The 13,348-nt window shown below is 47.3% G+C and overlaps 1 protein-coding gene across 36 annotated transcripts in view; it reads right to left on the bottom strand.

Moving 5' to 3' along the window:
* LOC146396499 (uncharacterized) overlaps positions 1-13,348 on the bottom strand; it is a 134,545-nt gene that overhangs the window by 109,920 nt on the left and 11,277 nt on the right. For 12 of the 36 annotated variants that reach the window (XM_084994781.1, XM_084994779.1, XM_084994774.1 and 9 more), the window contains exons 1-2: positions 7,693-13,280; positions 6,057-6,176 (exon numbers count right to left, since the gene is read on the bottom strand). The exons of 1 other annotated variant lie outside the window; for it this stretch is intronic. In XM_084994781.1, coding sequence (XP_084850907.1) covers positions 6,151-6,176; positions 7,693-8,062 — 396 coding nt within the window. In that variant the 5' untranslated portion in view covers positions 8,063-13,280 and the 3' untranslated portion in view covers positions 6,057-6,150. Of the gene's footprint in view, positions 1-6,056; positions 6,177-7,692; positions 13,281-13,348 lie in introns of those variants that run through there. 23 more of the 36 variants (XR_014826530.1, XR_014826537.1, XR_014826529.1 and 20 more) reach the window with 19 other exon arrangements.

Genomic DNA, 13,348 nt, shown 5'->3' with positions numbered 1-13,348 from the left:
CCTAGTATCTGGTGTGGAAAAAAGAGGGGCCTGGTTGACATTCCTGAGGCCGGGATTTTTTACCAGGAAACAGGAACCTCTTAACAAAAAAAGACCTGCCCTCCAAAAAATAGTTTAATCAAGCTCCTGTAATATCTGCTTCCCTTAGACACTGGGGAGGAGGGACAGAAGCATTCCTCATTCCTAGTGACAATCCCTGAGCTCCAAAATTACTCTAAGACTATTCTACCTGTCCCTGCTAAGATAAGACAACAATTCCTCTCTCCAAAACTTGACACCAGCGGCCCCTCCCCTTCCCATACCCAGGCTGAATAAGCAAGTGTCTTATTGGGCTTTGCTGCAGAAGTCCTGTTCCCATCTCCCCATTGCCACATTCCTCTCTGAGGCCCGGGGCTCCATGTCATTCTTCTGTGCCAATCTTTTCCCTGGGGCCTTAGGGCTGATGTAATATCTTATCAAGTATAACTTTCATATCCAGAAAAGAACCCACTGTGTTGAGATTTTAAAAACTGAATACCCACCTCCTGATCTCCTTCTCACTGAGGGTCATGCTCAGTGTCAGGCCTGCAAGGGGACCTGATACACAAGGGGGTACATAGCACTGAGCTCAGAGCAGAGAAAGAGGCGGCAGTAGAAGCCTCAACCCTGTACCCTACACCCCAAGAACACAACACTAATGGAAACCTTGTTGGAAAAACATGAGTTTTTCTACAACCACAGCTTTCAAACTTTAACTGTAATCCATGATATGAAATATTAGTTTGCACTGATTCAGTACACCTATATATGTATGTGGGAAAAAAGTTTTGTGAAAGAATATCCTTATCCTCCTTCTAACATTTTCCATTCTTTTTCATTCCACTTTAAAAATGCCAGTCAAGGAGTTCCTGTTGTGGCTCATTGGTAATGAACCCGACTAGCATCCATGAGAACGCAGGTTCTATCCCTGACCCCACTCAGTGGGTTAAGGATCCAGCATTGCCATGAGCTGTGGTGTAGGTCGCAGACACGGCTTGGATCTGGTGTTGCTGTGACTGTGGAGTAGGCCAGCAGCTACAGCTCCAATTCGACCCCTAGCCTGGGAACTTCCATATGCCAAGGGTGTGGCCCTAAAAGGCAAAAAAACCAATATCATAAAAATGCTAAGCAAGGAGTTCACGTTGTGGCTCAGTGGGTTATGAGCTCGACAGAGTGTCTGTGAGAATATGGGTTTGACCCCTGGTCTCGCTCAGTGGGTTAAGGATCTGGCACTGCTGTGGCTGTGGCACAAGCCCACAGCAGCAAATCAAATTAGACCCAGGAACTTCTATATGCCACACGTGTGGCCTTAAAAAAAATACAAAAAGAAAGAAAAAAATTCTAGTCAAATCCCACAATATTGATTTCATGATTTACTAATGGTTGGCAAATTGTGGTACAAAAATCTCTAAAGTCTACACTATGACACACCACTGGCATCACAGAAAAAGCAGCATGAATAGCATACTGCCATCATGACCAGCATTGCTAAGAACTCTATGTGTTTTTATGTGTGTTACTGTCATTTCAATTAAAATCCTAAAACTGCTATGGGCCATTCATACCAACTCTGCTCCTAGTATTCCAATGAATACGAAAAATTATTTTTATTGTATTGGATTCATCTTAACTTCAAATTTGGTGATGATTTGAAACAGCAGCACATGTGGATAGCTAAATTTTCATTACCAGATAAGTACTTATTTTCTAAGTTTCAACAAATATTTTTGTTCAAGATGTTTGGTTTGGTTTAAATCAAGTAAATCAATATAATCGCATAATGGAGTTTCTCTCTTTCCCGTGTTAAATAACGGTAGTTCAAAGACAGGAAATATTTCAAGGATAAAAAAATGGGGCTTGAAAGCTGAAATGTGTGCCTTCTCTAATAGATTCAGACCCTCAGCTGTCATGAGAGAGAAGCTCAAAGCCCTCCTTTTACGGCTGGACAGTTTCTGCCTCTTTAGGACCTGGACCTACTCTGTCACTCAGGCACAGGCAGGCCCACACACAACACGCACAACCCGCTCCTGTCCCGAACCACGCACATGGAGGGCCACACATCATCTGCATCGCAGACAGACAGATAAAGGATGCTGCAAGACTGGAACCCGCCTGCCCTGCTCCTTGCTCTCCTTCCCCAAATCGAAACCCACCATAAACACTGTGAAGAGCCAGGAAGCCTCATAGCTTTAATTATTTCCATTCCCCAAAGCTCCATGTGGCACACAGGATACCTCTTTTCCTTTAGACCGGCCATCATCCCACAAGGGGTGCACAGGGAGAGAAGAACCGCCACCTCCAGCGGGGAAGGGCACAGAGAGCAGGGAGGGGGTGCCAGCGCAGCCGCACCCTGCCTCCCAGCTCTGTGCCCAATGAGGACTGGATGACCTGGGGCAAGGCTTGGCTTGGGCACAGCTTGAGGGCTGGCACCACCTGGCTTTTAAAGCAGAACAAGAGGTGAGAGGTTGAAGAGGGGGAAAAGGGGCCTTGCCGTCCTTCCCCCCAACTCCCCACAGACCTCACACAGGGAAGGAAGCCCCCAGCGCCTTCTACTTCAAAGCCCAGGGGCAGCTGGGCAGCTGGCAACCCTGAGCTGCAGAAGGAGAGGCAATTACCCTCCCAGGAATCGAAAAACCAGGAATTTCCCCCACTACTGATGTTAGGAGCTTGGATTGGGATTCCACGTTTAGGTCAGGCCCAAGTGCAGACATGACTGTGGCAATTCAAAAGCATTATAAATAAGCGCCAGTTGGTTTCTGCCTTGATCTAGCCAGTTTTACCAATCACCTATCCTATTCAAATTTCCAACACCAACTCGTAGGAAAATAAAGACAGAAGTGAGGGATCTCCACTGCAGCAGTGGAAGATGGTTAAATGGATCGCATATGCCTCAGTTTGCTCACAAGCAAAATGGGAAAAGCCACACCTTCAGTAACTTCTCCAAGTGACCAATGTGAAAATAAAATGAAAGCCTGGCAAGGAAGTGCTTTCAACCTTACCCCTTTAGTAGAAAAGTATAATTTCAGTCATAGTAAAGATGGTCATGGACTCTAATACCCGCTCAGTGTGCCATAAATTTGCACTAAGTTTGTATTTGTGTGTATGGATGTAATGAATTCACAGAGGAGTGCTAACTGCAGGACACTGCTACTAAGCTGCTTTATCTAGAACCAGGGCCAGTTAGTGAAAGTAATTATCTATCCACCCTATATCAGCATACCTGTTAAAGGGGGGAATCTAAAGAGGTATATCTAGAAAGTGTACCAACAGACACATGGATGCATATCATAAGCACATATTATGTGCATGTGGGCTTGCATTTATGATAATAAAGACTCATGCTCAGTACTATATGGTTTACAGGAAACTTTTACATTCACTTTTCATTTAATCTTCATAACATTAGGGGGCATCTTTAGTCCCTATTTTACAGGTGAAAAAAACTGCAGCAGGAAAAAAATAACTTTTCCCAAATCATGATGATAAGCTATAAAACCAAAAGCATTCATTCTAATTCTGGGCCATTCTCATATTCAACAAACAAGCAACAGACACCCACTGCATGCCAGGCACTAAAACACTGTGGCCACAAAGATTGAAGATGTATTCTACTGCCCTTGGGAACTTACACCTATTGGAAAAGAGAGAAATTACAATCCTATAGATATAAAGTCCATAATCAGCTGGTGGCTTAGTGAAGGCTTCAAAAAAGAGAAGACCCTAGGCTGAATCGTGAAGAGCAAGTAGAATGACCTCTACCTTATGGAGAAAAAGGGAGGTGTGCACCAAGCAGAGAGACAACACATGTAGAGACACAACACATGCAGACAAACATGAAGGCAGAAGAAATTCGGGTGTTCAACACAGTTCAGCAGAGCCAGGTTCAGCATGTGTAAAGGTGAGAAAGATGTTATGTAAGGAGCATTACCTGTTCAGTGTGGGTTTTCCTGATGTCTACAGGGAGAAAATAAAAGATTTAGAGCAAGAAAACGACACGATCAAACTGCATTGTATAAAGATGGCTCTGGCTCTGTGAAGACAGACACTGAGAGCACAGCTGCCACAGGAGAAATGCTGGCAATGCAGGTGAACCCAGTACCTGTCATTACGAAGGCAGGAGAAGAGAGGGTGGATTAGAAAGATATTTAGGAGGACCTGGGGACTGTTGCCAAGTTACTGACCTAGCTTCTGTCTGATGGTGATGTCATTCAGAGACTAGGAAAACAGAGTGTGTGAGAGGAACTAGAAATACATTCCATTTTGAGAATGATGAATTTTAAAAATTTAAGAATATCTACTAAGGACATAGAAATGCCTCTAGTAAGAGTTGGATATTCAGGCCTAGTACTTCTAGAGGAGGTCTGAATTGTAGAGAAATATGTCATCAGCATCATCTGACTATAGAATGGTTAATGATAATTTTTTTTCTTTTTTCTTTCCTTTTCTTTTTTTTTTTTAGGACCACACCTGTGGCTTAGAGAAGTTCCCAGGCTAGGTGCCCCGGAAAGGAATCTGACTAGTATCCATGAGGATGTGGTTTCCATCCCTGGCCTCGCTCAGTGGGTTAAGGATTTGGCATTGCCATGAGCTGTGGTGTAGGTCACAGATGTGGCTTGGATCATGAGTTGCTGCGGCTGTGGTGTAGGTTGGCAGCTGTAGCTCTGATTCGACCTCTAGCCTGGGGAACTTCCATATGCCAAAGGTACAACCCTAAAAAAAAAGTATAAGAAGTTCCCCTGGGTGGGGGTCAAACTGGAGCTGCAGCTGCAAGCCTCCACTGGATCCTTATTCCACTGAGCAAGGCCAGGGATTGAACCCGCATCCTTATGAATACTAGTCAGGTTCTTAACCTGATGAGCCACAAAGGAAATTCCCAATAATAATAATAGCCAATATGTATCTTGTACTTACTACGTATCTGGCACTATGACAATCACTTTTTTAGATTTTCTCATTTAATCCTCATAACAAACACAGAAAATAAGTATTTAACAGGGAAAGGTTTTCATATAAGAAGAGAAAAGGTCTGAAACAGGACTCTAAGATTAAGTTTAAACATAATGGCTGGAATGCTCTTTGTACTCAGTTGCACAGTCAGAGTTCCAACAAAGCCCTTATACAATCACCCAGACTCAGGTGCAAAAGGATGTTAGGTGAGCATCTTTCCTCCAGTCCGGCCTATGGCAACATCCTAGAGTCACTGCCTGGGCCAGGCAGCCCCTTCCCACAGGCGTAAGGTCCCTGCTGAGGGAGATCCCCTCAAGACCTGGTGCTGTGTGGGGTTCTTTTAGCCCCTAAGTTGTCAAGGTCCCCTGGCGTGCAGGTGATAGAGGAAGAGACTGCTTTAGTGTAGAGAAACTGCCTGCTGCACTACACACCCATGGGAAATACATTACGAGTGTTCCTCTGAAACACTCTGGATTCCTGCCAGGCAGCATCAATCAGGCTTATCAAGGTCGACCAAAGTAGAAAGAAGAAAGTGCCCAGACTTAACTTTCAACATGGCAGACAGTTGAAATAATCTCACATCAAGAAGGTGCTCCCCAAAAGCAGGCAAGAGCAGCTTAACCATCTTACTATTAATAGGGCATGATTCCTTTGTTAGCTCTTCCACCTGCCCCTAATGTTAATTTGGGAGTTTCTTGTGTGAGGAGAAAGGATCAGTTGAATATTATTCTGAACATTGGCCTTACTTTTTAAATTAATTATTATCCTGCCTCTTTATTAAGCTTGATCATGGATTTTTCTCTCTTACATTGAATTTATGACTCTAAAAACAACTGAGACTTGCTACTGTATCCTCATTGGAGGAACCATAATCCTGTTCCAAAGGTCCTTGGGGGCTCAAAGTCCACACAATAGAGCTGGTATGTTTAAAGAGGTACACACAAGTGACATGGTACTGACTTTGAGTTTTGCTTTAAGTTTGTACTCCTGAACCTAAGACTATTATATTCTCTTCCAGTTAACCCTGTTGTGAATGGAAAGGGAGAGAAGTACCAATGGTTGGATGGTAGAAAGATCTGTCCCATGCTCACCTAAACCTGGAGTCCATCTTTGCAATAAATTTCACATAGGAGGATGGCACTGAGCAAGAAGCCATCCTGGACTCAGCTGTGTGACCTGGGGAAATCAGCTCTCTGGGCTCATGTGCTCATCTGTAAGAAGAAAGGATGGAAAGAACTCTAAAGCACTTTGCAAGTTTAATACTCATCAAGTGTTTAATGCACTAAGCAGGCTGCTAGTGTTGCCTCTGCTGCTTCTCCATCTGGTATGTGTAAGGGGATCATGGTATGCTGATACATAAAATAGCATCAGAGAATATAAGAACAGAAATTGGATTTATGAACCAACAGATCACCAAGATTAAAAATTGATAATAGGAGTTCCCGTCGTGGCGCAGTGGTTAACGAATCCGACTAGGAACCATGAGGTTGCGGGTTCGGTCCCTGCCCTTGCTCAGTGGGTTAACGATCCGGGGTTGCCGTGAGCTGTGGTGTAGGTTGCAGACGCGGCTCGGATCCCGCGTTGCTGTGGCTCTGGCGTAGGCCGGTGGCTACAGCTCCGATTCGACCCCTAGCCTGGGAACCTCCATATGCCGCGGGAGCGGCCTAAGAAATAGCAACAACAACAACAACAAAAAAAAAAAGACAAAAAAAAAATTGATAATATATGTATATGTGTGTATACACACACACACACAGAAATACTAAATAAGTAAAAATGAAAATTAAAAAATACGTATATGGAGAGAAACAGATCCAGAGAAAATGACTGGTCAAGATAATGCAGCAGGTTGATGGCAAAATCAGATGTAAAGTTGATTTTCTAACTGCTTGTCAGGTAATTTGCCCACTGGTCTGAGTGTATAAGTCATATAAGTCACCAGACAACTGGAAGATTTGATAAGATTCATGTTAATCAGGTCCATGTCTGGTGTGTTTCCTTCCCCCACCATCAATAGTTCGTTAGAAAAAGCTGTGTTCTGGACAGCATGGATCTTCTCTTAAATGAGAGAGTTTACCCCTGCTTTTAATACTCACCCTACATGTAAATTTGCTGAAGAAGAATAATATCCTGAGATCATTTGTCAGAGGCAACGATAGGAATCCATTTAATGGAAGCAGCTAAAAGAGGAAATTATTCAGCTTGTCCTTCCACTGAGGGCGGTGTGGGACAGTGAGCTCTGCAGAGCCAGGCCCGGAAAAGAGGGCACTTCCCCAGCTCCATCCCAGTGTATGTACTGAGGTAGGTAATTACTTTTTTGGGTCTCAACTCACCTTCAGGGAAATTCAGAAGTTGAGACTAGATCATTTTAATGACCCTTCACATTCTGAGATTTCATCTTGAGAAATTCCTGAAGCAAACTGCCTGCACTTTGGGCCAACTATCTTTACCTCTCTCTGCTAGGTAATTTAAAAAACTGCAATAGTAATCTAGGTAATAATAGTATGAATAATAATTTTAAATAGCTCTTAATGAGGGAGAGGAGGTTGGCATCTATATTTTGTTTAGAATAAAGCAAAAAAAGTAAAGTAAAGCCAGACTTGTAGGCTATTGCTATTGCCTTCACTTCCTTCTTAAGTATTTAAGTGGCCCTATCTACAGAAAGCTGCACCTGGAGACTCAGGTGTAACTCGACATTAAGGAAGGCTTACCTACAGGAAAACTTACCCGCTTTTGCAGGTAAAAGGCAAAAGCGACCTGGAGCTTCTGCGCTGGGTCCTGGGCGAGTCACGGATCTGCCATCCCCACAGTCCCTTCCCGGAGAGACAGGTCCAGAAAGGCCTTGTGGATCGATCGCCTTGCAGCCTCCAGCGGACGCAGGACGCCCCGGTAACCCGAGCCCGCCGCTCCCTCCATTTGGGGAGGAAAAAAGAAAAAAAAAGGATGTGGGTGGGGGTGGGGCGGGGCTGGACAAAAAGGGAAGGAGGAAAATCCTGAGAAACGTGTTTTGGCAGGCCCGGCCTTCGGAGACCGCCATATGTGCTCCACATTGCGCCGCCCTGGTCTTTGATGTTTTTCCTGAAAGTAAAGACATCATTCTTTCTCCAATTGCGCCTGAGCCCCACAGACAGGAACACAGCGCGGACAGGACGCGGGCCCCCGGCAGACCAGCCACGTGGACCTAGGTGCTGCCGCGACGCCCTTGGCCCCTGGCTTTTCCAACGCGGACGCCGGCCGCGCTGGACGCGAGGCGTCTGGCCCACGGTGGCCAGAGACCCTCGTCTCTCTGGAGTTTTCTCAGTCGGCCCTCACGCGCCGACTGTCAGGTCTCCTTTGCCTTCCTCTACCCGTGTCCAAGCGGCGCGACGGGCTTCCGAGGGCCCTACATCCGCTCGGGCTCCTCCTTAGCACCCGGAAGCCACCCGCCAAAACCCCAGAAGGGAAAAGCCCCGCAGCCTAGCGGCAGGTGCGGAAGGTTGCTCCGACGCCGACCCAGCTCTCGAGCTAAGTTAGGCTTCACCAATTGGGACACCACCCAAATGGGCGGGACGGGAGGGCTGGCCCAGGAGAGCTGCCTTGCTTCCGGTTCTCCAAAAGCGCTTCCGGGGCGCGTGCCACATGGGGAGTAGCGGCGCCTGTGCCTAATTACAATTGGCTAAGGGGAACCTTAAGGCCAAAACAGAGTAGCAGCTACCTAGGCTAGTGGTAACGTCGGGGTGGGTGATGCCGGGGCCCCTGCAGTTAGTCATGATCAAGCCCCAGGGCTCAAACACGTCAGCCTCTGCCCTTAGCTGCCTAGAAGAAGGGGATTCAGGAAGCGAGAGACCAAGAGTCTCAGCCTCTCCACCGCATCCGTGGTTGCAGGTACTCTGCCACCACCCGGACGCCCTGTTCCCCACGTAAGTTCACTGGACGCACGAGGAAGTTCCCTGCTCCTGGTTGTCTGGAGTGAATCTGGCCTGAATGTGGCTCAGGCTCACCCTGACCCTCGTGGGGTCTGCTGACTTCTCACCTTGTCGTCAGAAGTCACAATGATGTCCTGTCTGTTCAGCGGCTCAGCTAGAACGAGATCCCTTGTGTTTGGGTACTGTGTTGAAAGCAGGAGCAGGAGTTCCTGTCATGGCTTACCAGTTAACGAATCTGACTAGCATCCATGAGCATGCAGGTTTGATCCCTGGCCCCACTCAGTGGGTTAAGGATCCAGTGTTGCCGTGAGCTGTGGTGTGGGTTGCAGACGCGGCCGGGATCCTGCGTTGCTGTGGCTGTGGTGTAGGCCAGCAGCTACAGCTCCCATTGGACCCCTGGCCTGGGAACTTCCATATGCCTCAGATGTGACCCTAAAAAGCAAAAAAGGGGGTGGGGGGCAGATCCTCCTAAGTCGATCTCATTTGTGAGCCTATAGTTAACTGAACAGGCACAGGATATGCACATGGGCACCTTCTCTCAACAATTTCTCTCAAATAATTGTCCCCTTACCTTCAGAGCCTCCATCTGTCAACCAGTTCTATTGTCTCAGTGCCTCCTGTGTGCTCAGATCTTCCCAGGCCCTTCCAGGGATACAGGGCCACAGAAGGCCAGGTTCCTGCCCATGAATCTGGCTCAGGACTGGGAATTGGTGCGTTAGTGGAAGAAAGGGAGGGCACCTGTTAAAATTACTTCTTGTGCTTCACTTTTTTTCCTGGAATGAATCAAAGGCACCCAGAGAAGAATTTAATATTGCATGCTTGGACTTCGACTTGGTTTCCTTTTTCTGACCCTTCCTCAACCTGGCTTTCCCCCCTCAGGAGATTTGAAAATCCCCCTAGGAGGGTGGGTGGAGAAAGAGCCAGCCCAGGTAAGTATGGGAGCCACATGGTCTCGGGCATGAAAAAAAGGAAATCATCTCCAAATGCAGCCAGGCAGGTGGGGGTAGATGGATGCCGAAAGGGAAGAGGAAATCCGAATAACCCCCGGGCAGCCGACTCCATACCCGGTGGTGAGGTGTGAGAAACAGTCAACATTTGGAGCTCTGGAGTCAGAAGATTTTTGGCAGCTGTTAGATAACTTCCTGATCTGCAATAAAGTTCACGTGACCGAGAAGATGTTTCCGCACTTCTGTTGCCTGGCTACTTTCCTCTCTCTCCAAGTTGGCAAGTTCTAAAAGATTTTACTGGGTCCCAGTTGAATGGTGGTGCCGGCTGAATGTGGGCCCTGGAAGGACTCCTGGCGGCCAGGGACTGCTCCGGTGGGACAAAGTTAATTCCAATTTCACTGACCCAGGTGGCTCCGATTTCCAGCCACCAACCTGTCAGTTCTGGACACTCCACAGTCAAAACTAAACATTTTTTTTTCCTATTTATGTATAGTTTCTGGCGCCCTCCTACCCCATCAGCTGAGTAACTGGAATGCGATTTTCCATAATTTGGGCCTGACCAGTGTGGAAATACATGCAAGGTATTTCCTTTTCTCAGTGACAAAAATTAAAAGGGAGCCTGGCACACAATGCAGGATTACCTGGGAAGTAGTGTGCAATTAGAGGGGCCCAACACTGGCCAATCTTGAACCCTTCTCTCCCTGGGTCAAGGAAGGTGGAGGGGCTACCCAAGCAGCTCCCTATGGCCCAAATCCCTGCATTTGGTCATAGCTAGTGCAGTTGCCACCTCTCAGTCCCTATGGCCAGCTGGCCATTGCATCATTCCCACTCCCAGGCTACCTACTCATATATGTGTGGCCTGGCCTGCCGGGCAAGTGGGTAGGAGACCTTGCTCCACTGGTATCAAGGATCCAGCTGGTTCCAGCCCTCTTTGAGGGACCAGCCCTTGGGGTGGTCAAATGTAAGCTTCTCAGATGTGCAGTAATAGAACTGGCTCTAGAACATAAGGATTAGATCTCACCCACTGGTCTGAGACTGTCAATTACTGAACAAGGTGCTTGTGAGACCCAAGGGAAGGACTTGGAAATCCAGAGTCTTCGGTTGCTGGTCAGGGTAGGGAGGTGGTCACTTAGAAAGCCACACCTCAAGGTGGGAAGGGGTGATGGCAATGCCTTCTGTCACATTTCCTGCATTTACAGGAAGAAAATAGGGATTTTTCCCAAAGATGAGTAATATGCAACACTGAGGATCACCAGGGCTAGAAGCAGCACTGTCAAACTCTTATTGGGCACATATCTTCATTTTTCAAAGGCAAAGACAAAGTGAGGCCAAGATGCTGGCTCAAGATCACCAAGCCAGTAAGTCCAGAAGCCAGGACCCAGGCAGGTATACCTGGCCCCAAAATACATCAACTGGCAAGGAGCTCAAGTAGGATCATCCACATTCCTAATTCTGCAAGAATCGCCTTTCTGTCCTAACTCTTGAAGGCTTTTGGAAGGGAGGCGGCTGTCATCCTTAGCAAAAAGAGACTTACCTTAAACCTGCAGCAGGGAGGAAATGTGGGGTAATAAGTCTTCTTAAGTACGCCAGGAGAGTCTTCTCTTTCTGCCAGCCATAAGCACAGTATAGTCTAATTGTTTCGCATAACTGCGTGGCAGCCCTGCACTACTGCAAACTTGGGCTTCACCCAGCCAGAGTGGATACCAGAGCAGCAGCTGTGGATGTCATCACTGGTGCCATTCCTGCTCACAGCCATCTCAGAGAACCCAGGCTGTGCTGGTGTGCTCATTTGAAGGATGTGGGCTCCTGCCCCCTAATTTTTCTTGCCCAGGCTCAGCATCCCAGAGAGAAAAGAAGAAGGGAAAGGTGAACCTAAATAGAGGATGGAGACGATTGGGACTGAGACTGTCTTTGTAGGAGAGGAAACAGAAAAAAAGCTTCCCCAGTCAACTCCCTAACCATAATAGCCTCCCACCCCAGGCCTACACACTCATCTTCCTTGCCTTCTGGCTTTGTCTGCTCTCTCACACCCTCTCCTTTCCCTCTGCAAATGCTTCAAATGCAAATCTAATGGATTTTCTCTAGAGCCTAAGCAAGCAGTCACTACACGGCCTCTTTGTAGATGAAGGGAAATGGTGGAGGAGGGTCCAGGATACCCTGAAGCAACTCTTGACCAAGTGCTGGGGGGCGGCTGTGTGCAAATAACAATGTTTGGGGAAAAAATGGAGTTCTGCTCTGGCATAGCAGGTTGAGGATCTGGTGTTGTCACTGCAGTGGCTTAGGTTACTGCTGTGGCCTGGGTTCGGTCCCTGTCCCTAGGAACCTCCACATGACTTGGGCAAGGCCAAAACCAAAAACCAACCGAAGAAAACAAACAAAAGACTCCAGTGTGTGGGAGGTAGAGCTCCAGGGGTTTCACCACCAAAAGTTGACACGTGGGTTTCCAGAGCCCCACTCAGTCATTCCCCCAACTTGGGGGGAGTTGTCCCTTTTGCTCACTGGACAGACTCTAAACTGGCCCTGACAAGTAGAGGAAGGGCTCAGGTGACTCTTGGAAGTTAGGAACCACATTAATCCCTTCCTAGGCCTCCCCAGGCTGAAGGGCCACCCTCTGGGCCCAGTTTAGATGTTGTTGGTAGAGCAGGAACAAGTTCAGTGAATGAGAGCTTAAATCTTCTCAACCCTGGTATGGTGGAGAAAGAAAAGTGACCCTGAGGGACATGTGTGTGATGGATTCTGGACTCCTCTGGTTGACTAAGAGTCTGGTAACTGACTTGTGGATATTTTGGAGGAATAGGTGTAAAGGCACTATAGCTTGTGTAGTGTCCAAAACTTTAAGTCCCTACCCTGGGATTTCCCATTGCCACCATCACCCTCTAGGAGTGCAGGCTGGAGGCTCACAGAAGGCAGCCCGACCCCCTCCCAAGGCTACCAGGAGACATGGCCCAGGCTGCAGGACCCCTCAGTGTGTCATCAACTCCCAGGACATTGCTAGAAGCACAGAATGGTACTGAGAGGCCTGGAGTTTGTTTGCAGGCACAGATCTATGTCTCTGGCCAGGTCCCGCCTCTCTGCACCTCAGTTTCCTTGCAGGTACACAGGGTATGGAAATACTCCTCTTACAATTTGTGAAGATTAAACAATATTCAAGCTGTAAAATGCTCCACACTTAACAGGCTCCCATTAAAAGTTAGTTCAGGAGTTCCTGTCGTGGCTCAGCGGTAACAAACCCAACTAGTATCCATGAGGACGTGAGTTTAATCCCTGGCCTCACTCAGTAGGTTAAGGATCTGGTGTTGCGGTGAGCTGTGGTGTAGGTTGCAGATGTGGTTCAGATCTGGCATTGCTCTGGGGTGTAGGCCGCAGCTGCAGGTCCAATTTGACCCCTAGCCTGGGAACCTCCATGTGCTGTGAATATAGCCCTAAAAAGAAAAAAAAAAAAAAAAAAAAAAAAAAAAAAAAAAAAAAAGTTCCTTCCTCCCCCACCCTACTGTCCTGGAGGTAAGGAGCAAGCAAAATTCATTGCTCCCA

The sequence above is a fragment of the Sus scrofa genome, chromosome 14 (assembly GCF_054392235.1).
Source record: "Sus scrofa isolate SSC_HxYL_T2T_F1_AM1 chromosome 14, Sscrofa_HxYL_maternal_Yorkshire_Landrace_v2.0, whole genome shotgun sequence".
Taxonomy (NCBI): Eukaryota; Metazoa; Chordata; class Mammalia; order Artiodactyla; family Suidae; genus Sus; species Sus scrofa.
Note: the sequence above shows the minus strand (reverse complement) of the source record. Positions and strands in the feature narration are given on the sequence as shown.